This window comes from Corvus brachyrhynchos, unplaced genomic scaffold (assembly GCF_000691975.1).
Source record: "Corvus brachyrhynchos isolate BGI_N302 unplaced genomic scaffold, ASM69197v1 scaffold142, whole genome shotgun sequence".
Lineage (NCBI taxonomy): Eukaryota > Metazoa > Chordata > Aves > Passeriformes > Corvidae > Corvus > Corvus brachyrhynchos.
In genome coordinates this window covers 750,130-774,464 of record NW_008237226.1, presented here as the reverse complement: position 1 = coordinate 774,464, position 24,335 = coordinate 750,130, and the positions used below count along the sequence as shown (strand labels likewise).

The 24,335-nt window shown below is 37.2% G+C and overlaps 1 protein-coding gene across 3 annotated transcripts in view; it reads right to left on the bottom strand.

Moving 5' to 3' along the window:
* The window catches only part of TRDMT1 (tRNA aspartic acid methyltransferase 1), a 40,733-nt gene that overhangs the window by 5,205 nt on the left and 11,193 nt on the right, over window positions 1-24,335 (bottom strand). Inside the window, exons 1-11 of one of the 3 annotated variants that reach the window (XM_017729216.1) lie at window positions 22,855-23,302; window positions 21,516-22,361; window positions 15,829-15,938; window positions 14,128-14,204; window positions 12,604-12,675; window positions 9,119-9,184; window positions 7,549-7,618; window positions 6,168-6,251; window positions 5,306-5,676; window positions 1,280-1,337; window positions 126-255 (exon numbers count right to left, since the gene is read on the bottom strand). In XM_017729216.1, the coding sequence (XP_017584705.1) occupies window positions 126-255; window positions 1,280-1,337; window positions 5,306-5,676; window positions 6,168-6,251; window positions 7,549-7,618; window positions 9,119-9,184; window positions 12,604-12,675; window positions 14,128-14,165 (889 nt within the window). In that variant the 5' untranslated portion in view covers window positions 14,166-14,204; window positions 15,829-15,938; window positions 21,516-22,361; window positions 22,855-23,302. Of the gene's footprint in view, window positions 1-125; window positions 256-1,279; window positions 1,338-5,305; window positions 5,677-6,167; window positions 6,252-7,548; window positions 7,619-9,118; window positions 9,185-12,603; window positions 12,676-14,127; window positions 14,205-15,828; window positions 15,939-21,515; window positions 22,779-22,854; window positions 23,303-24,335 lie in introns of those variants that run through there. The other 2 variants (XM_017729217.1, XM_017729218.1) reach the window with 2 other exon arrangements.

The window sequence follows — 24,335 nt, the reverse complement described above, 5'->3', positions numbered from 1 at the left end:
CAAACAGGAGGGTGAAAAAAAATGCAAAAAAAAAAAAAGGGATTAGCCCCAGAAAAAAAAAAAAAAAAAAAAAACATTGGCATTTCTGAAGAATAATGTAGAAGGAGGTGCTTTGTAGCACATACCAAATTCCAAAGGGAATCCATGAAGATTTGCTATTTCTCTTGGGGTAAAGTACCTCAGTTTTAGTGTTGACAATTTCATAAGCTTCTCTTCTTCTGGTAAGTTGTCAATATGCTTAAACACTGATTCAAGCTATGAAGAATATAAAAAACAAGAGATATGACTGATGCAGGCCAAATATGTAAAATTTACAGTCACATCTTAACAGAATATTTCCTTAATTATCAAAGTGACAAAGATAATAACATGTTTTGCTTGAAAGTGTCATTCATACTCTATTTTTGCAGCCAGCATCTCAACACATGGACTTGCAAGAAAGAAATCAATGTTGCCATGAGGATGTTCATAATTTGTTCCTCCAGTTCCAAGCTATACCAATACTTAATGGGGCAATCAAAGAACAAACATTTGTTAATGGCAAAGGACAGTGACTCAGTATAACTCAACAGCAGACCATTCATACACATTAAGTTGTATGGATGCAGCTGTTTTAATACACTTGCTTTGAGATTATTCTGAATTCCTGAGCTGCATTCTTTTTATGTTTAGAAATGCCCTATAATATTAGTGACCAGCACAGAAGTGCAGGAGGCAGGGCTTGTGTACAAAACAGGCTTTGTGAAAAATATCTTTGAATGCTGATTCACCAGTACATTTATTATCTTCCCCAATACCTAAACACCACTTGGTCATGAACTTAGTATCAACAGTAGAACTTTTCAAAATACTCTTCCCACATAAACCGTAAGTTTGAAATTCAAACATGTTAAACATCTGACAATATTTACTGAATCATCTGTGTACAAAAAACGGCCCTCGATTCACAACACTGTGCTGTAGGTTCTCCACAGAACCAGTCATTTCTAATGTTTTCACATGCCCCCACAAAACCTCTGTATGACATGACACATAATAAAATAACTGCAACTCATATTCTCCTCACAGAGAGACACAGATATCATTTTGGTCTAAACAAACTGCTATTTAGGAACACAAAGTAAACCAATTGGAAACTCAGTTGCCATAAAATGTACATTTGAAAGATTTTTTTCTTATAATATTCAGAATAACAAAGGAGAAGACAAAAACTCCAAGCTTTAAAACAAGTCTAGAGTTTTAAAACAAGTCATTCTAATATGTTAGACTACACACTTACCTCTACATCTACTGCTGTCTGCAGAACTGAGCCTGTCCCTTCTACATAGTGTCCATACCTCAACAACGACAAAAACAATCTCAAATTAATATTTTCACTGGATTTCACAGTACTGTCAACTGCAAAGATGCAGGGAGGTTACTTAGGTTCCTTTGCCTTGATTAACAAACAGCCTCCTGGACAGATAAAGCAAAAGGCCTTGTTATAAACACTGCTAACCCCTGGAGTGCAGTACCCTCTGAATGTGCACTCTGGGGATGAGTCTGCACTCAGTGCACAAGGGTTCATCCACACTAGTGCCTTATATATGGCAATTACATAAAGCCAAGGAACTCAAGCATAGGACCACCAAAAACAGCCATTTACATTGCCTAAAACAATTTCACATAAAAGGCAAAGTATGTTAAAGGTCAAATGGTCCCAGGGGTTCAAATTAGCTCTCCTTATTCAAAGGAGGACCACTAGTGTGAGCCTCCAGCTTTCATGTCAAAGCATTAGGAACAAAGTGGTTCAGTCAGGTTTAACTTTTGGTTGCTTGTGGATTTTCCACTGAAGGAAGGCAGATGGCCAGGCATCTATGCGGAGCAGTAGAAGAAAGAACGAAGAAGAAAAAAATTAAATCCAAGTAAACAGTAAGCAAACTTACATTCTGAAACCTATGATAGCTGCTCTGCATGCCTTGTGGTTGATTGCATAACAAATTGTTTACTCCGAAGTCTCTTTAAGGCTGTCATTTAAATATAATTATGGACTTTCAGAAACATGCTCTATTGGTCTAACTATGGCAGTTTGAACATTCTGAACAGAAAGTGACTGAGTGAAGACAACAGATGGCTTTGCACTGTGGAACAACTTCAGAAGATCCCCAGCGTTAGAGGGATGTGGTCTGCATCAATTGTTAACAGATACTATTCTCTAGTTTTATCTGTACAACTGTAAGGACAATTATAAAGGTCTTTTGTTCCACTTGGGACCCATTCCTAAAGCATGGCAGAAGTTATGTTTCAAGCCTTTCTAATTCCACAGTGAATAAAAGAATACTCTCCCTTCAGCACAAGACAAAATGACCCAGCATGGCTCAATCTTGAGTATTTCATCCTCAGCTGAAAAAGCTACAATTAGTTCTGCCAATAACAGCCAGAGCAGCACTCATTTTAAAACAAAGTGGTTACAAATCTTCCTCAAGATCAGAAGACCTAAACACTGTTACAGATTAAATACATATGGAATTTAACTGTGTTGTAAATACATCATCTTTAGCTGGTTAGTCGCATTCCGGAAATTCCCTAACACCAAGTTTAACAATGTAATGCACACACAGCACTGAGGAATCCTTGTCTTCCTCTTATATAGCATCTGGTGATATTTCAGTTTAATATAATTGAGCCAAAATAAATAATTGAGGTAAATTTCTAAGTGGTATTGAAGAGTTTTATTCAGAGAAATAAATGCTCCTGTCTAAATAACTGGCACTAGAGTACAGAACTCCTTCCCTTCCCCTCCCTCTCCCCTCCCCCCAAAAATCCAGTTGGTGTCCATGTGGTTTGATGGCCATGTGTGTATGTGCATGTGTGTGTTGGTGCTTTAACACAAATGTGGGCATACGGCTAATGTAATGCTAGCTGGATTGTTATTAATTATTATTGAAGCTGCTGACTACAGGAAAGTTAACATTCCTACCTCAGACCTAGAACATAATTAAATTTTGTCACAGTAAAAAAATGATGTATTGATCTTCTGACATTTCATTCCAAGTTATAATGAAAGAAGTTGGCTTAAGAAATTACAGTCTTCAATTTTCATCTGTTTCAAGATTCCCTCCCTCCTTCATTTCTGTAAGCTTTAAAAAAAGTCTTTTCATTTCATACGTGTATTTTTTATGGTTATATTGTGTCCTGTATTATGACTGACAAAAAGTAATTTCCACAAAGCGAGAAAGCTCTTCTGTAATTGATATTTACGCTATTTTGAAAGGTATCACTTCTCTTGTCAATAGCATATCAAAAATTTTAAGTATGTCCAGAATGATTGTAACTAGGGAAGTTAGATATAATTTTCATTTCCTCTGTCCTTTAAAATAGTCAATTTCCTCTCAAAACTTCAGTCACCACAAACATACTCCAAAGAGAAACCACGGTGTTGGTAGTCTCATGGAACTGAGCAATCATTCACTAAGTGCCCAGGAATTCAGTGTCAGAAGGGCACGCAGAATTACGTGCTTGATCTCTCATGCATCACAGGCCATTACACTTTGCTGTATACTCCACCAAAGCCTTTCAGAAGACATACTGATATAGCCAAAATCACTGATGAACTATCAGTGTTTGAAGTCCAGCAAGGACTGGAGAAGGCATACCCAGATTATTTCCATCACTAAACCTTGCTAGAAATATGTGAAATCCAAAGAGAAAAGAGGGAAATTTTTCTCCCACTCTCAAAGCTGATGGTCAGTGTGACTTAGAAGAAAGACACCAGACAGGCATGGCAGCAGAGGGATTCTCTGTACTACTTGGAGTGCTGTTCCACCCCATTCAGGGGTCTTTTTCCAAAATGTCAAGCTTCAGAGAAACATAAAAACAAAACTTCTGGAATAGATACAGCAGGGACTTATTCTTGGCCTCAGAAAGTGACTTCGATGAGATGTAATTATAAATCTTCTCTTAATGCAAAGCTGTAAATTAGATGATTACATTGAGAAACATGTTGGCAACCTTCCTTCCCAAAGGCTCTTGAAAAAGGGAACAAAGATGGTAAATCAGACAGAACTACCACCACAACTACCTCCATGTCAGCAGAGGGTTAAGAGTCATGTTCCCCTGGTGTCAGATTTCCCACCACTACATACAGAGACTTTGTATTAACTACTCAGGAGCCTCCTTCAGTGTCATTTTGATAAACGTGACCACAAGCTACCATGACGTGTTCTAGTGAAACCACAAGTGGGCAATTAATTTCAATGACACTTAAGGCACAGATAAGACACATGAGACACCATTCTGGCTAAGGGGTTTTTATGACCATTCTAGTTAAGAAAGAGATTCCAGAAGATGATGACTCTCCCACAACTCAAAAGAATGAGGGCAGAAAAGGCACATACATATATGTCAATGAGACCTTGGGGAAGGCCTTTCCCATTGCATAAATCTTGAACTTTTGAAATTCTTTTTCTTCTTTTTTATTGTCAAAAAAGTTAAAAATCAAAAAATCTGCAGGAATTCTGTCTATCTGGCAGCCTAATTTCTGGTAATTAAAAAAAAGTTACGATTAGCTTTAACTCATCATCCAAGCCATCTTATTGAAAGATTCAGTGAATTCAAAAAACCAATCCAATTAGAAAAATTTATCAGTATTAAAAATTCCAAAAAATTTCCAGGCTCCAACTGGAATGTTTCAATACAAATACATTCAGTGGAAAAGCTTCTCACCAGTTGTCCACAGAGTTTCAGAACACTCACCAACTTCCAGAAGTCAAACTTAAAATTGCATGGTACGAATCAGAAAACTACTAGACAGAAAAGCACTGATGTTCTGCTCCATCAAATATGATTTGTAATGCAGCAACCTAACTGGTTTCATGACAATCCACAGCTATTCTGATCTACATAGCTGAAAAATCCAAGAAATCAATAAAATGTACAGTGGAGACAGATTTAATGAGGAATGGCTCTGTCATGCATGACACTTTGTAACTTCACTGAGCAATATAAAGCGATTCATTAATGAATCAGCACTATACCAGTCTACTGGAACCATATTTCCTCAGGGGTAATTAAGCTTCTGTGAAGGTCAACAACAAATGGCAACTGTCTTTTGTGAATGCCTTTTTGGAGTGGGCACATGATGTTCTGCCAGATAGATTCTCATGCTGGCATTCCACTAGATCAGCAAGCACACTATATAAGGAGATTTCTCTCAAAGGCCTAGAATTTTTTGATGAAACACCTCTCTGTGATTTTACAGGACACAAGTGAAAATACACTTAAAATTTCAGGACATGATTTAGCAAGACATTTTCTTGCAACTTACCCTTTTGTAAAGCATGTGGATCTCCGGCAGGTGGGTTTAACAATGTCTAACAAGAAAGCATAGCGCAATAAGGACTTTGGTGGTAAGAAATACTGACTCATTTCTTCATTTTCCTCTTCCAAGAAGTCTTTTAGCATTTGAATAGAGGAATCATTATCCTGATCACATTTCCTTTCCATTTCTTCTACTGTTTCAAGCTTAAATAGAAAGGCCCCTTTTGGTAAATTCTTCTTGCTGCTGCAATCTGGACCAATATTTGGATCCAGATTCTTCTCCTCAGAGGACAAAGAAAAACTGGTTTCACCCACTTCGTCGGCAACTTTTTCCTTGAGTAAATCTTCTGGATCCTGATCTGGGAATCTTGTCAATATCTAAGAAGAAAGTGTGACAAAAATAAAATTAAAGAACTGCATTTAATAAACAACTTGACATTCCACCATACGGCAAGTAAGAATTCCTTCAGAGATGCTCAGAATAAAGCAAGCAACCTTTTGATGTTATTTTCATGAAGATTTCAAAAGCAGTACCATCAGGATTTGTTGACCTATCACCAATGATGTCAGGAAAAACTACAAATAATTGCCTTTGCAAAAAGACCTTTCCAAGTGTGTAAAAAATGGAGCAGGCCACTATCAGCATAGAAAACACATCTCCCAGCTGTTTAGAGCCATCTAAGCCATAGACATGCACATCAGTCCTTACAAAACTCAATATCCAGGCTGAAAAAAGGAGGCAGAATTTAACTTTTCTGTTGGTATCACTCAGTCCTCTTCTCCATTCATCAACACACACCACTAAACCAAAAACTTAACCTTCAATCTTCATCAAATGAAGCAAATTCAAGTAACACGAATAGACTCACTTGGCCAGGAGACTGAAAGGAAAACGGTTCGTGGTGAAGCTTCGCAATTAGAAAATACCGCAGCCTAGAATTGGGAATGCCAAGCTGTAACCAAAATTCAGAAGCCTTTAGTCCATGTGATAGGTAGAGAAAAAGTGGTCTATAGCATCATACAAGTTATCTGACATTACATGCAGTAACAGAACTACAACATACTAATATATTTTGTGACTTCAGAGATATCAGTATTGACAGAATCAGACTCAAAGAATGGTTCGTGTTGGAAGGGACCTTTACGGTCCTCTAGTTCAAAGGCCCCTCCTGTGGGGAGGGACACCTTTCACTAGATCAGGTTGCTCAGAGCCCCATCCAAACCGGCTTTGAACACTTCCAGGTATGGGGTATCCACAATTTCTCTGAGCAACCCGTTCCAGTGCCTCACCATCCTCATCATAAAGAGCTTCATCCTAATAGCTAATCTAAACCTACTCTTTTAGTTTGAAGCCATTGCCCCTTGTCCTGTCACTACAGACTCTTGTAAAAAGTCCCTCTCTGTGCTTCTTTTAGTCTCCCTTCAGGTACTGGAAGGCTGCAATTAGGTCACCCTGAAGGATTCTTTTTTCCAGGGTATTCTCTAGGTATTAGTTGATAATACCTACATACTTTTAAGTTCCATACCTACGTGCTTCCAGAGAACCAAGTGAGCAATTATTCTTTGCATCTTGTAGCTTTTACTTTATAAATGAATATGAATGCGAACAAAATTTTATGTGGTGCAAGATGAAAAATTTACATGCCTCACGATTTCTTGGGACAGATACTATCTGTTTTCTGTTAAAACCAAAAGGGTTTCTCTTTGCCTTTTTAAACAAGGAATTATAAGACACCTAACAATTTAATAAATCTACCACAACTGGTTTTCAAGCTACACTCTATCAGCTTCTTTCAAATATTTACGGTACTTCACTGATTCCAGTTAGTCTTGCACAATCTGAATCTCTCTCAAACTTTTTTTTAGTTGCCAGGGTAACATGGAAACAAAGCTCCTCCTCCCACAAGAAACAGTCACATTTTCTGTGCTGGGAAATTCAGAGGCACAGCACTTCTGAAGCAATGAGGCTCCTGCAGGGAAAACCACCTTCCTGGTTACAGTGTAAATTCATGCCTTCTTAAAAATATCAAATGGCAGCAAAGCAATATGGAACTAGGATCTGAATACAAACAGCAATATGATTATGCCAGTATGAGAAATCAGAAGTCATGTCAGATGGTTTTCTCATTCAAGTGTATCTTCAGCTTTGGGCATGACTTTCTTTTCTAATACAAAAGAGCATTTTCAAATGTTCTTGCACTCAGTGCACTTTGAACTATTAAATAATATTAGAGCAATTTTAGTACTCACACAAGTTGGAGATAAGAGAAATTCCTGATATTTAAATCCACATGTTGTTAGTGTTTGCAAAAGTTCATTTCTGAAAAGAATCAAAAAGCAATTTTTCCCTTCACAGAGTCTTTAGCCCCTTTGTTTATCCCAAATAAAAACAGATTAAATTCAACATCATATTTACCAAAGCATTCATTGAAATAATTGGGGAGCAAATTACCAATATGATGTCATCCATTTCTGAATTTGAGAGACAACGTACAAGTTCAGTGTTACAGACTATTATACATTCAAAGGCACCTCACTCATACTACAGTGCAAATGCCTCTTCAAAAAATATCCCATCTCTAGCAGAGTAACTGTAGTGTGTCAACAAGGAAAGTAATCAGAGGGCAAGATACTCTCTTTATTTGGAATCATAAAACAGGAGATTAAAACCACTACAAATAGCTCACTACTTCCCTCTGCTCGCATACACAGCACCAGTTAAGCCTAACAAAAAGGCTAAGTCATGGGATGACAAAAATCAGTGGCTTTGACTATAAAAGGGAGGTGGGACTGTAGTTTATAAACAATGGAAAAAGACTGTAAGGGAGACAATCTTAAAAAGACTTTTCTTTTGTATTCCATGCAGACTGCACTAGGCTGGAACTGTACAAAAGGCAGGAGCTGTGGCCTGTATCTGGCACTGTATGGGAGACTGCATCCCAGGTGTCCTAAGAGAAAACAAGCATCCTAATTGGGGTGCTTTCTGAAGTACAGCTTGTCCCAAGCACTGGCCAGCAAGGCACAGCGTAGGGAATGCCAGGGTCTACAAGACAGGACCATGAACACTTAACCAGTGATAGAGCTGAGCATGACTCCCAGCTGCCTGCCAGATTTGCTAAGAGCATGATACGCAGGGTGGCTGTTCTCTTGGTTCTTTAAGGAATGCTATGGAAAGATCCTACTCTATTCCAGCAAGAGCTGAGAAGTAAGACTGCAACTCTCTCTCTCCTGCTTTGGTCACAAGAGAGGAGAGTGCTCCTGCTGTCATAAGGTAACTGTAGTGACACTTTCCTCTTCCACATTTCAGACCAAGACTATATACAATCTTACTGTATCTCTGGACCATTTGATGGCAGCCCTGAAACAGGGATAATCCGCTATCAACAAAGGTACTCAAGAAAGGCCCTAGACTGTTCTGTGACCTTAACACAAGATACCAAAGATACTATGGGCTCCTGTCATTAAGCCCCTGAAACCTCTGAGTGTTACACCAATTGTTATTTTTCCTTGAAAACTAATACTGACCTTTGCTAAAGGAAACATGATCATCAAATCAAATCAAATCAAATACTCATCAAATCATCAAATGAAATTAAAAATAAAATACTGTTGCAATGTATTTTACCCACTTAGAGAAATAAACAGGTATCTAGCAAGTTCTTTTCACAACCTAAGATTTTAATTCCTGTCCCATCTCAAGCTACTTTGTTAACTCCCATTCTAGGAAATAAAAATCCCTTCTAAAGAATAAATCCCTACTCCTTCTAAAGAATATATCCTTTTTGCAAACTAAAACCTGCATATATTAATTAGAGTTTACCTTGCAGAAGAGGATTCAAATCCTTTAACATTTTCTAAAAGTAGGTATTTTGGAAGCTTCTGAAGCCTACAAGGAAAAAAAATCAAACAAATCAGAGTAACAAGATGTAAAACACAGTATATGCATCTACAGATTTCTTTAGCTACCAGAAAGATCAAAGTATTTCCACATCATGCTAGCTGTAAAGTTTAGCATCCTTAAAAAAACAAAACTGAATTAAAAATGTGGACTGCTGGTAAAAACCACAAACCCCACTTATATTCGGATGAACAGCTGTACCCTCTTGTACTCCATGCATGTACTTTTGAAAATGTTTATCACTGTTCATTTCCTAAAGCACAAGATTATTATTCAACAGATTAAGTGTGTAATAGGAAATAAAATTGTTGGGGGAACACCATCTGCTACTTAGCCATAAAACTGTTGTTTTCAAGTGCTTGTACCTGAAATAAATGTCAAAATGTCACATCAGCCTAATTGACAACACATCAGAACCAGCATTCATTCAACTGATTTAAGAAACACAACATGCTTAGAGTTCAAACTGCAGATATTCTCAATTTTCTATACTTGAATTTTATTTTGATAGGGGGAAGGGAAGGAGGTGTCTGAGCTTTAACAAGACCAGTGCAAAGCTCTGGAAATAGGCACATTCCAAAAGCAGCATATTAAATCTCTGGAGAAATGCACAGGCCCATACTGTGCCAGGGACTGTTTCAACAATTTAGAAGCATAGATGATTCAGATTCAAGTCTCTGGGAACATTTTGTGGCACTGATTAATTCTCTAATAAGGCTAATGTAGACACAGAATGTCTGTCACACACTGGGATTTCAGAACAACATACAGAAGCAGGATATTAATACTCCCAGACAGCAGCTCCATGCTTACTGAAGTTAGTGACTTTGGACTTCCATTGGAACAAATCACAGCAGAATTTGTTTTAGCACAGTTTTAATTACCACCAATTAAAGACATCACATGAATTAAAAGAACCAATGCATCTCACAAGAAACTAGAAAATGTACAAAAAACTATGCCAAATTTTAAAATAGTAAAAATAATAGTGAAAAAATAATACTAAACTGAAGAAAAAGCAACACCAGCCAAGTTCCTTGCAGAGGAATGGAGAATATATCTGCTGGTATGTCTACTCACACTCATCATCATTGCCTACTATGAAACTTCTTTTTCTGCAATGAATCCAGAGCACAGCCTGCAATGCAAGCTCTTATAGGGGATCGACAGATCACAAGGCAAGTAATCACTGTACAAAGAGGAACTGTTAAGTACTTGGCAGGTATTCACATTAAAAATGTTTCTGTAAAAGCAGCATTTGGATGTTTTAGCACTGGATTTCCCCAGGTTATGGCTTGGACACAATAAACAGACAGTATCTGGACCATTTGGGTTGGACTTTGTTTGTTGGCTAGGTGCTCCAACGGTTTCCCAGGACTTTCTAGACCTTGAAATTGTCCTTTCCATTATCTCTTGTACTTGTCATCCCAGGCTATCTCTGAGCCTCATTTCAGCAATATGTCATTATAAAAGGCTGAACAAAAGGTAAGTACATCCAAGGGATGAGAAATTATTTTACAATTTTTATAAACTGCATGCATGCCATAGCAATTTAGAATGTAAAGGGATAACTCCTAAAACAAGAATTTCCTTTTTTGGGGGCTGAAGTACTCCATACTCAATGTCTCACAAATGTATCATATTCAAAAAACACACAAGCACTATCTTAGTAAAACACAAATCCACTGGAATTGAGAAACTCTACAGAAGCCATCATGTTGAACCTTCTAATGACTGCTTAGAGTAGGTGCTGCTTCAAGAACCCTCCCCAAGGAGATAAGGAACATTAGCAGGGTCTCCTGGGATGTTGAGATAAAAGTGAGACAGCCAAGCCCAGGTCCTTTGCATCGTCATGATAAAAATGTATATCCTGGAGTGTCTAAAGCTTTGGTTTTGAGAAGGAGAAGCTTCTGCTGTTTATCCAGCTAAGCCCACAGCAACTGGGAAACAATATTTCTGTATTAATGCACTACAATGTCCTAAAAGCAGCCAGCCTCTTAACCATGTCTCTGTTTAATGGAAAGGAATCTCCAGGTCAGGATTCCTTTAAGGATATGAAAGGTACTATTATTCTGACAAATTATTAACTTACACATTATCTGCCAGGTTTTATTTATCATTTTAAAAGATCAGTTGGAAACCTGTGTTACATTTCCTGTTCCACAAAAGACATCTTTTGCAACATCTAAACAACCCACGTTCTCTCCCTAATTTTGTATCCCTGCCAGAGGGGAGTAGTAATAACCATTCTTTTTACTCATGAATTGTCTAACTTACTGGGCTACAGAATCTGTGATTTGTTTTGTGTTCTCTGCCACAGATTTCTTACGTATGGCCCTGCCAAGTCACTCAGCCCTTCTGTGTCTGTGCTCTCTTTCTGCTTATAACAAGGGCAAAGGCACAGTTCCATTTAATGTTGTTGGCTGCACACAGTTTCTAGAAGAAGGATGAAGATGCTTTTCTCCCAGTGTTAACAGCAATTTGAAAGAAAGGCTTTTTTGTACTGGTTTCCTTCTGTGCTGAAACCATTCATGTAAAAAAAAAAAGTAAAAGAAAAAGAGACACCAAACATCCCTTTGTCCTTCTCCAATCTTGAGAGCATGATGAACTATTAGAGGAATATATAGAGAACAGCTGTCCTAGTCTCCAGGTGAAGCAAGACTGCCATTAATACAAATAATTATGGCTGTTTTATTAGGAACTGGGATCTGACCAGGCAAAAAATGACATATGAATACAAAGACAAGGAAACTGTTCAGACAATGCAGTGCTATTCAAATTCTTTAGTATTACTACTCAAAACAAGAGATTGTACTACAAACCAAAAATACACAATCGGCCTCAAGATATCTAGAAGCAGCACCAAAAAGAACAAAGACTTTAAGAAAGAATGGAAGGGGTTGGAAGATGCATTGCATTGTACAGTCTATAATACATTTAAACTAACTTTCAAATGGTACATCTTCAAAAGATGACTATATGTTGAATCTAAGCTTTTGTAACCTGGTATTTTAAAAAAATTCCATGTTTCCATGAGACCAATAGGCAAACTATTATATAATCTACTCCAGCTTCTACATAAAATCAATGCAAATTTGATGTTGAACTGAAAAGAACTTTTTTTCATTTATCATATAGGCACAGTTTAAACAGACATGCAATGAAAAGGAAAACAGACAATGAAAGCATATGCAGCAACTATGAAGTGATTACAGCATTAGTAAAATACAAGCATTTGTAAGTTACATATGATCACGTGAAAACAAACACAGAATACAGCACAATACTAGTAGTATCCCTCTAAAACATTAATAGATGACTTGTCTCACTAAAACATAGAAGACCTAGTTACAACAAAACCTAGTTACAAAAGAGGCTTTAGAATTGAGGTAGAAGTCCATTTATACCTTGGGAGAATATCAAGGATATAGAGAAAGCTCTTTGTCCGTGGATCGGCTACATCACCTTGCAGGCCAATTCTAAGAAAGAATAAAAAACACCTGCGTATTACTCAGAGCAGACTGACATTTTTCTACAGAATGATGACACTTTGCTTTGAGTTTCAAAAGGGGAGTCTGCAAAAGCATCACATATAGACAGGAGGACCTGCTCACAGAGGCAGTGTCCTGAAAGATGCTCTAAGGAATGGAAGTCTGCCCCCGGAATCCATCAGCTCACAACAAGGTTAAAATTGAAGCATTCAGTAATGAAATCCACTGCCCAGTCTGCAAAGCCTTTAGCATTCTGGTCTTGTCCAGCAAAGCCTTTGAACATACTTGGCTCTGAAAGAACAAAAAAGCCCCACTGGGTTTCTGGGAATACCCTGCTATTTTGCACTGAATATATTAAATTATTTCTATTAATTAAAACCTCATTGTTCACCATTTAGTAGCATTGAGCCCCACGTGAATAACTTTGGAACCAATTTTGTAACATTAAACTGGACAGATTATGTAGGTTACAGAAATGATAATGGTTCCAGGCCTGAGTTTCCCTAGCTTATACTTGCATTAGCTCATAAAAAAAGAATAAAAACTTTGTAGAAGAGCATTACCATGTATCTAAATTAGTCATACACAGATTATTTTTTTCATCCTATTATAAAGAAAAGAATCTGAAGAAATTATTCCTATATACATCATAAGTTTACACTAATTCATTTGTATAGATCAGCACCACTTTACAGGGATTTCTTTTCAATCTTAGAACATTCAGTGAGATATACTTTCTTACACAATCAGTGCTACCACCATCAACAGACTTTTTTCATGAAGCTACTACTTTGCATGAGTGCAGTTACTAGAATCTTACCTCCACTGGTCACTGCTGTCAAATGATATGAATTACAAGCTAATCTGAGAAATAACATCTCAGTAAACTCAGTCCTTAATCAGCAAGGTTTTTCTCTTCATCATCCACAAAATCATTTCAAAACCATTATCCTTCCAGTCTTGGCTAAAATAGAAATATTCTTAAGAATAAACTATCTGTGCGCATGTGCAATTTTCAAAGTACAAATAAAACCAGATTACATGCTTAAGTCTCATGAAGAACTGAGAAATTCCAATACTCCTTCTGGAGTTGCCCCAGGAAAATATTAGATTGATACCTAAAAGGAAAGGCAGCACTCCTAAACACTAAATTTCACTAGTAGAGGAACAATACAGTACACAAAATTGGTGCTGTAGGAAGCTTACTTAATTTAAACTGAATTAACATACACATATGCAAGAAACGTGATCAACAATTAAGATGCAAATTGCTGCATTTCTTTCATTTCAGTAATCGTGGTGAACAGAGCTACAACACATTTGCTTAGGAAGAGAAAGACACACAGATCACCCACACATAATGTCACTCTTGAAAACACTTCTCCTTTGACCGTACATAGCGCAACAACTGCACTTCTTTCCCAAGTGTGCTGTAACTACCTTGTAAATGGCTGACAGGGAGGACTCATCAAAATCATATCAAAAGATAATCTGTCAAACTCCTGCAGTGTTATGCCCTGAAAACAGAAAAAACCAGAAGAATGTTGAGTGTTGTGAACTGTATAAAACTCTCGAGTCATCTTTCAGATCAAACTACCCCTGTTATTGCCACTGTATGCAAAAAACTACCTCATATCCCATTTGACCTAGTAATTTCAAAATCTTTTCTACCTTGGCAAACCATAAAATGTAAATATGCATTCACTGCTTTGAATATAAAACAAAACACTAATAAGGTAGTATTTATACATAATCTTGAGGTTTTTATCTGCTCATTCTTTGAGGCATGTAGTGTCTCTTTCAGTAGATACTGACCTGTTATTTCTCCCGAAAATAAAGTATCATTATTCAGATATGAAGCCTTTGTACATCAAAACCAGTGTTCACATGCTCAAAATATGTGAAAAAATATCTGAGAATAAAAGTAGCTCAAATGTAAACATGATAATTTTTACAGATCCAAACTATGGGTTTTCACTCTTAGGAGCTCACTGGCAATGCATCCTGTAAAGTTTTTTTCATTCTAGTTTTTGCCCAGTAAAAAATATTCAAGGATATTGTATGGCTGAAATTCTCCTCTGCAAAAATATTTCTGCTCAGAAAAGAAAGAATTAGGTCTGTGGTAGGAATTAATTACACAGGCACAAATTCCTCTAAACTAAGTTTTCACCAACACTAGAAGGTCAACATACTAAGGGGCCAGGAGGAAAGAAGGACAATGATCAAATAACTATGACTTGGACAAAGAAATCACTCCTTACTTATTTTGAAGGATATCTATATAGCAAATGTAACATAACTAACCTCAGAAAACAAGACAAAAACTGCTATTTTTTTCCATTAAATTTGAAGAAGATGTTACTGACTAATAATCTGCTCCCGTCTACTATAAGATGACACAGGCAAGAATTCTTCTTTTTCCATTATTAAAATATAAACTATCATTTAGCTGGTTACTGTTGAGTGCTGAATAAGCATTTAACCTTTAGCCACCTATTTAACTCTTACTTAAGCTGTTGTCCTAAAACAGACAAAGTATCTTTTACTGTCATGTTGTAAAACCATAAAAGATTAAAAAGTATACAGTAATTTATAACTCAATCCAGGCAAAACTCCATGCCTACCTTGCCTCTCATTTATTAAAACAGAATCCAATTTTACTTAGTTATTTTTCAAATAATTTGGAAAGTGACAGAATTCCTAAAACATTTTATCTATTGAACCCATTAAAAAAATGTAAGACTGTTCCACCTAATATATTTTGTTGTGTTTTTCTGAGCTCAACTATAACTACAAAACAAAGGCCCCAAGTAATTTAATTAAATTCTTTCAAAGTACAAGAAAATATTTTTTTAATCTAAAAATATGATTTTTGACATTCCTTTACTGATGGTAAGCATTCCTCTTGACATTTATGTAACCTTTCTTGATGCAGCACGCAAGACTTTAAGGAAAAGCCTGCAGTATGAATATCCCTCTTACTTCAACAAGCAACCACAGTACAAGAAATCAAAGTTATTGTACAACTGCTTCATTCATAATAACATAAATATTTGTTTTTCTCTGGTTACTAATAAGGACAGTGAAAACAACTTACATCTACAAATCCCCGACTACAGTAAAAATACATTAATTACTCACCTCAATAGTCTTTGCCCATAACGGCGTGTTGGGAAAGTTGTGCTTATAAACGTCATTGGCAAGAGTGTTCACATCAACAGCAGCAACAACTTCTGCATATGTGCAGCTTTCTAAAATTAAAAAAATAATTTGAAAACTCTATCTAATCTTTACTACTCTTAGAAGAATGTATTTGCTCAGTTGTGTTACAGCTACACTCAAAAACAAAAGGTAAATTATACAATCAAACTCTGCTGTGTTGTCTTTGAAACTTTGAATTAAAAACATACTGTTTTTCTACTCATATGGGCAATACTTCCCTTCCATATATATCCAGAGATGGAAGTTAACTGTGCACTTAATTGGTAGATAAATAAATTCCAAACAGGGTGCACCTTTACAACGTTTCTACCTGCACTCTGCAGGTCTCTGTGGCGAGCAAATTCCCTGGCTACAAGAACCCCAAGTCAACCTGCCAAGCCCCACCGCCACTGCCTTATCCACTCACAACTTACAAGAACTAAGTGTGTTATTTTAGAGGAGCACTACTTCTCATTATGAAAAAATGGCACCAATATATTTGATGTATGTCTACTCTTCCAATAAAACTTTTAAGTTGCCTGAAAAACATTTGTGCTTACATTTCAGTAAACCCTTAGGCCTCAAACTCAACTGCTGCCTCCTCTGAGTTAAAGGTCTCCAAAATACCAAACTTGGCAGCTTCTCCTCTCTTGCACAGAGGTATTATTGAAGAGAGGACAGTGTAACAAATATACTCACAGCTAAAATCCTGAAATAAAAATACACTAAAAATGATGCAAATACACAACTGTTAATTTATAGAGTAAAAGAATAATAGGCTCTACAGAAGCCAAAGAGATAAAAAGAGCAGTGTTTACTCCATTGCTCATCATGTCACACTGTTTGTTATTACTAAACACAATACCTTCACTGAGGCTTTTTATCCAAGAAGATTGGCTGTGGTTACTGTTACAGCTGCAGGCAGAGAAGTGACCCCACCTCCTGATACCCAAGATCAGTTTCAACCACCAGGATATTTACATTATGGTCAGCATTACAAAGCCTCAGATGAAACACAGGCAATTTAAAAAAAAAGAAACAAGGCAAATAGCCACATGCCTTTGAATAATCTCACAATATGCTCAAGTAACACATTAACAAATGACCTTATGAGACAGCTTATGAATTACTGCTAGTCAGCTAATTATTTACAGTTTGAGAGATGAAAGCCCAACTGGGATGACCTCAGTGGATTTAATTTTGAATGATGCAGTTACCATCCATCTATTATCTTTCAGATTTTCAAGCTCATTTTAGTCAAAACTAAGATGAAAGAGAAATCTGGGTATTGAAAAGATTGCAGCAGACATTTTAACAAGGACAAAGCTGGTTCTTCCGGGTTTACTTGGTGCAATCGAGGGCAAAAAGATAAGGATTTTCACAAGATAAATATTTACAGACCATTAGGGGTCAACATACAAATCATTATTTGCTATTACTGTCTTGACCTTTTGACCATAAGTTGTAACTGAGAACTAAATACAGGTGTATCCACAAGGACAATAGAAAGACTACACCTGAGATTACAGAACAGGTATGTTAACACTGACACCTAGCGTGAAAAGCAGCTGGAAAATGTCTCAATTTACAAACGTATTCAAGAACCAACACTTGCATCTTCCTAAAACAAAGCTGCAGCATCTAAGTAACAGGAACAAACCTCAAGTACTGTTAAAGAGACTGCTTTTCTCACCTATTCCCTCAGTTCTTAAAACAAATCATCCTGACAAGCTAACCCTTACTGTGTTTTTCAGGTACTACAGAAGAAAAATAAAATTAAAATTAAATAAAATTTAAAAAATCAAGACCCTCAAATTATTATCTAAATTAACACAGAGTTTAAAATTGGCAACTGGGAAGGCAAGCTGTGTGCTTTCTCTCACAACTCATGATTCAGATACTCATCTTTTTTACTGTCATCCATCCAGTATCTCCCTGCATCCATGTAAGAAGAAAAAGCTAATGGGGATTTCCAAAAGCCTGGAAGTACTGGAAGAGAGGACATAGCTAATAGTAACCTATTGAATCTCCTTGAAATACAGTTCAGTCTAAACCAGAGATGTAAACCAGCATGGAAAAAAGACAGGAACTTTTCCTGAAGTATTCCACCTGAGATCCTCTCTTCCCATTTCAAAGACCTGATAAATTTTTCAAAGCTTCTTCTCCTTTTAATTTAAAAATTGAAGCTCACTTGGGAATTCCTGTTACAGAACAGGCTTCCTCTAAAAGCTGATTAAGCGTATTTGTGTGGAAATGCCCTGGAAACGCATGAAGGAGCTTGAGCAGACAAGCAGCTCACACATTCAACCTAACAAAGAAAAGCTTGTGTAAATTTCAAACAATGTGAAAATGCAACATCTTTAAAGAACTTCTCCTGAAAGTTAAATAACTTTATATCAAACTGTGGTATTCTGCTTTGCTATAGCAATTACATTTACTACTTGAAAATTACTATAAGGAATGCATCATAAAATAAGCCTGAAAGCAGAATCTCAGAAAAACAGAATCAAGACTGTGTTTAACTATCCCCACTGATGAAAGGCACAAAACCAACTCAGGAATTGCTGACTGGAGGGATGTTAAATCAACTCCCCAAAAAACACAGCAGAACTTCAATACAGTAAGAGACACAACTCTGGAGACTTCTTTATCCCCCTCCAAACAAGTACATCCAATTTTCGAAACACAGCTATTTAAGAGAATTACAGCAATGCAGAAAACAGTATCATTTTATTCAGACTAAAAAAAACATAATACACATTTCCTAAGTGAAACTAAGAGGCTGCTGGAATACTTGATTTGCAAGATTCCTCAACACCAGTTTTTGAGCTGAGACTTTACATTTCTGAGCAAGACGACATAGTTTAAACGGAAGCCACAGACATGATGAGGAAGTTACTCAGGGAGGTGTTATGACTTATTTTTAGGCAGACTACATTGTAATATTCTGTTTTGGCTGAAAGCAGGTGAAATCAAATTTGAATCATTCTATAAGTAATGTACTGATTTAGCACTTAAAGCTTAAAACCTCTTGGACCCAGACAGCTCAGACCCAGAAATTCTTTAACTGCCTAAAGAGGCAGCAATCACACTTTGGGTCCCAGTTCTCTGCTTTATTGAATACACAACGCTTACAAGCCCTTTCAGATATGGAGTTGTCCTTCATGAGGGAAAGGACACTGCTGTAATGATTGGAAGGTGATGCATTCGAAACAAAGGAAGACAGGATGCGTGCATTAGCTTCTGATTTGAAAAAGTAAACCCGAAGAGTGTCCCGTCAAATGACAAAAATAAAATTTCTGATGTTACAATAGCTGTCTTTTTCCTCTTCAGAATTGATTCCTTTGTCATGTGTTTCTGCAGACCTTAAAATTAACATAGATCTGTTTATATTCACTACTGTACTTTTGCAATAGAGTCATCAATGTCAACAGAACACATGAAATACACTGTGCTATAGCAAGGGCAGTTTGGTGGATTTCAGCATATTGGAAAACAGGAGCCAGAAAAATTATCTATTCTAACAGGTATATAGAAACGGATGGAAAAGGGAAGATTAGTCACAAGTTTTGTCAGTCCTGTTTCCTTTTAAAACAGAGAACAAAGATTTAACTTCTCATTTGTCAGCTCTTGGCTGAAATGATTAGGCTGAACTGTCCATGGCTACAGTCATCACGACTATCAGTAAATTTGATACTTCCTTCCTGCAGGATACTTAGCAACTTCTTTCACTGCTCTGTTTGTGCAGGATTTGATCATGCTAAGCCATATAAACTTTATAAACTTACACTATAGCACAGCTGGCACCATCCTGTGCTACAAAGGGCTATATTTCGGAGAAGCATTAAATTGAGTTTAGGTGTAAAAACTTGCTCAAACCAGCAATATTTTTGTTTTGCATTGTGCTGAAACCTAAAGCTCCGTGTCAGTTTTGTCTCCTTTGCCTCTCCTGGTGGGATAGCTATGCTCAGTGTAAATACACACACCAATTTATTATGCTGTGCAATTCACAGAGACAATCAAATAAAATGAATAAACATGTATGACAGAGCACAAGAGACAGAAATTTTTACTCTGTTAAATTGAAATATAACAACTGCAGAGGAAAACCAACTTTATCACTGCAAAATTATGGTATTTTTTAAAGAATGTCCTTTAATTCTTTATGCAAGAATACTTTTTTCAGGGACCTGGCAGAATTACAAATGCTTGTGGCAGAGATGTGGAACCCATCTTTCATGGGAAAACTGCCTAAATTAATAAGCCAGTTTAGGTTTGTTTTGGTTGGGAAGGAGGAAGAGCAGGCTGTTTGTTTGATGGAAAGTTGCTAAGGAAATGAATTTCTAGCCATAGATTTTCTAAAAATAAAACACTATTTTTCACTGCAGAAACTCTGCACTTTATAAAGAATGAATTCACTCACACACACATAAAAAAAGTATCATAGATTTAGACACATATGACTTAAACATCAATCTTTATAAATCCCAAAAGGTTTGGGGCACAGGGTGGGAAGAAAAAAGAAATGCACTTCCATCCCTTAGCTTCCTCAATCTCTCAAGAGTGTGAATATGAACAGACTCACTGATTTCTGACTTTAACTAAGCTAAACTTTCTAAATTGTACATTTTTGCAAGTTTTGGTGTTAAAATATTATTATAAAGTATTCAAAATCTAAACCCAGAAATTCTGCATATGCTGAATTATCTATAGCTAAAGGACCAACAGAGAGCTAGAAAATCCCCAAGACTTTTATTTTTCAGCTTTAGACTGAAACCTAAATTCAGGAACAACCTTCCCTTCACCGTCAAAAAGAACATGATTCAACTATGAAGCTATGTACTCATAACTTCTACGTACTCTTTACAGAGAAACACTTAAAAGAGACTATAAACGTCCATCAATATGTGAAAATTCAATTATTTCTTACTGTAAGCAAGGACAATCTCAAAACCAATTGCATACTATTTGGTGCCAAATGCATTCTACATTAATGACAGCTGCCAAAACAACAAACATCCTCATCCTGCAAGCTGTCCTAAAACCAAATTTTTGAGAGAACACAGTGAAAAAAGGCATCAAGGTAGAAAAGTCAGCATCAGATTTCCCAAAAAATACCTATTTGCCAATTGACACACTGGTAATTTCACAGAAAAGTAGAAAGTTGGACGAGCTGAACTCACCATAAACTGACCCCATAACATAGCGAGGAACTAGCCTGCCAGAGCTGCAAAATCCCTTTTGTAAAACAAGGCTTTCCTGGGATGCTGTCACTGAAATACTCCATGCTCCCTCTGTTTTCAACATATTCCTATTATTTTTCTTGGCTTAAAGATTCACAAGAAACCATACCAAGATAATACATTATTATATATAATCTACATCTATCGTGCATCTGGCTTATGAAAGCACTGGCACAATGGAGGCCTTTCTTTCAAACTTCATATTTATATGGAAAAAACCACCACAACCCTTCTAATATTTCTATACATGATTTAAAAGGAAGACGCTGAACAATCTGCCAGTTGTTAAATGGAGGATAGGATCAGAGACCTTTTCAAATAGCATGGTTTCATGTACATATATAGGCCAAAAACATATAAGAAACCCATTATTGAAGTACTTACAGAGGAACATTCACTTCTTTTCTATTTTATTTGCACGTAAAAGCAAACACTTCAATGTTCCTTGACCTTACTTTGTTCCTTCATAAACTGTGTAGGCAAGCTGAATCCAGATGTCTAAAGGACTTTAAAAAACAGTAAAAATTATCAAATGCCCAAGTATCTCTCTGGTCCCAAACAAAATCCAATTAATCAAAAACAGTTTTATATAATAACCTGTCATTTAATACTTAATTCAGTGCAAATTTTGTAGGACCCTTTTTATTCAAATTGCCTGACTATTACTTTTAACAAGACTCTAACCAAGATTGTCATCTAGAAGTGTATGGTTTGGACCTTTCCTGAGACAAAACAATGCTTATGGGCTGAGTTCTCATAAGCTTCCCAGAAAAATAAGCATCCAAATTGGAAAATGTTGTACTAACTGTAATGTAAATAGTTTTTTGTCTATTCACTTCACAAATTTCAATTGGTACTTGACCATTTTGCACTAGTTAGGGTCATTTACACAAAAAATAATGCAAGTGTCCTTACTTACAGTCCTTTCATCTGCTTTGGCTGATACCACTACAGAAAAATCTCAGTCTCACTATTCATACTTACTGCAATTTCTTCAGTCAAATGTAAACCCAGAAGAACAGAAATTACAACAAAGACTGACACTGAAGCAGTTCTGTTCAGCAAATTCAGAAACAGCAAACATGGAAGCAAATTTACCTTTTCAGGAAATAATAATACAAGGGACTTAGTTAAATCCTTCAGTCTCCAAACTCCACTGTATAGGTGACATGATTTCAAGACTTCATGTGTGTAGTAACTATCCACTGGGGCATCACTAATTCTGTGTACCTTTTGGATAAAAGAGTAGTCTGATAATCTAATGACGCATTCCCACCCTCTTAAGTATTTACTGAGTTGCAAGTGATGTTTTCGTAGGTGGAAATTCACAGGATACCACATCTAGCATTATAATTTATTAAAAATTGCACAACACTACTGAACTGCCCCAAGACATCTATTATTATGGCAAGAACACAGATAGATAATTCAGTAAAGAGTGAAGGAACCATGATGTAGGCTAACTTTCAGGAACCAGTCCACTTTCTATGGAAATATGGAAATTGTCTACAATACAACAAACATGGATGGCTAGCTGTGGTGGCCGATTGACCTGTGGTACAAGAGACAGAGAGAGCTCTTGGTGAGACAGTCTCTGGTGCCAAAGACTTAGGTTACAGTGAGGGAAAGAAGCCTCTTCCAGGATGCCATGTTCGGTTTCGGTAATGTACCCCAGTTCAGCTTCCCCGCTTGGCTCCTGTGTTAGCCACAGCCCTGTACTTACCCTGAGCTGTCACGTGCTCGGGGTCATTTGCCTCTGGAAACCTTCACAAGTTGTAGAAATGAACTGCTTTCTGTGGAACTCTAAGCAAGGACCCTTCTCAACTCCTTGCCGTCGGCTCAATATTACTGAAGCCATCCCTGCGTCAGTGCGTTCATGCGTGTGAGCCACAGAGCCGGCAAGGAACCCAGTAATAGCTAGCCATCACTTTGGAAATCTGGCTACTAGAAAAGCAGCACGTTACCATTAGCATGCACACTATATACAAGGCATAACACACTCCTTTTATTCTACAAAAACTCTCACATCTACAGTTCCAGACAAAGCTATACTTTCCTCTTAGTATTCTAAGAATGTCTCTGGAAATAAAGAAAATACATCCTCAAAATAGGTGGTTAGGAACAATGTAGGAACCTATTTTGTTGTGTATTTTTATATATAATACATTATATTTTATATATTTATATTTATAAATAAAGCATATATACACATTCAAGCAAAAACAGGATAGTAGAAAAAATGCCACTCTGATAATTGTGAGTATGTTTCAAGTAAATAAATGATGCTAAATGGATTTCACTCCCAAAGCATCCTCTTAATATTCCATAGCTCCCAGGAAAAATAGCAAGATAAGGCAGGTTTCCACTTGATCTTTCAATGACAATGCTCTCTGCTAATGCTCCTGAAGACTGAAGGATTTGAAGGATTGTAATTACAGTTAAAATTATTATGGTGATTCTCATAAATTATACTAATGTGTGTTGAAACCTGGACTTCAAAGTAGTAAGGTCCAGGGTACTTTACAAAGGAAATCAATAGCCCTACCTCAATTTTCAATTTGAGGAAGCCAATTCACAGTCTACAGGACCTGCTGAAGGTCACCCAGGCCGTGCTTTAACAATTCAGCAAATTCATCTCCAGGGTTCCTTGTACCAGATCAAAAACTCGCCTGGGCACATGGGCTGGTGTGAACTCTCTATACCAGTTCAAATTACATACTCAATTGTCATGTTTATGTTATACCAGCCTCAGATGGTCAGGCCCATATTGGAACATGGCTCAGCTATTCACCTAACTATGGCCCATGAAACCAAGTCCATGTGCATGACAGTGGGAAACCCTGGCTAATGGGGTTATCGTCCTGGGCACCTCACTGATCCCGATCCCATCTCCAGCAGTGGTGCGTCTGTATTAGACACAGCTCAAAATAACAAACACAAAATCATGGCCTTTCCAGAAGCAGCTGCCTGGTCCCACGAAGGAGCAGGGATCCCTTATTTCCGTCGCAACGTGCTCCTGGACACCTGGTGCCGACACGCCGGGCTAGAGAAGGGGCTCCGGGAGAAGAGAGGCCACCTCTGTCCTCCCCATCGAGAACAGGGCACCCTGCATAGTCCCCCCTCCCTCAAGGGCCGGGGTCCCCTCGAGAGGATGGAGCCCCCGAGGGCAGGGTGTCCCGGGCGGGGCAGGCAGCGCCGGGCCCC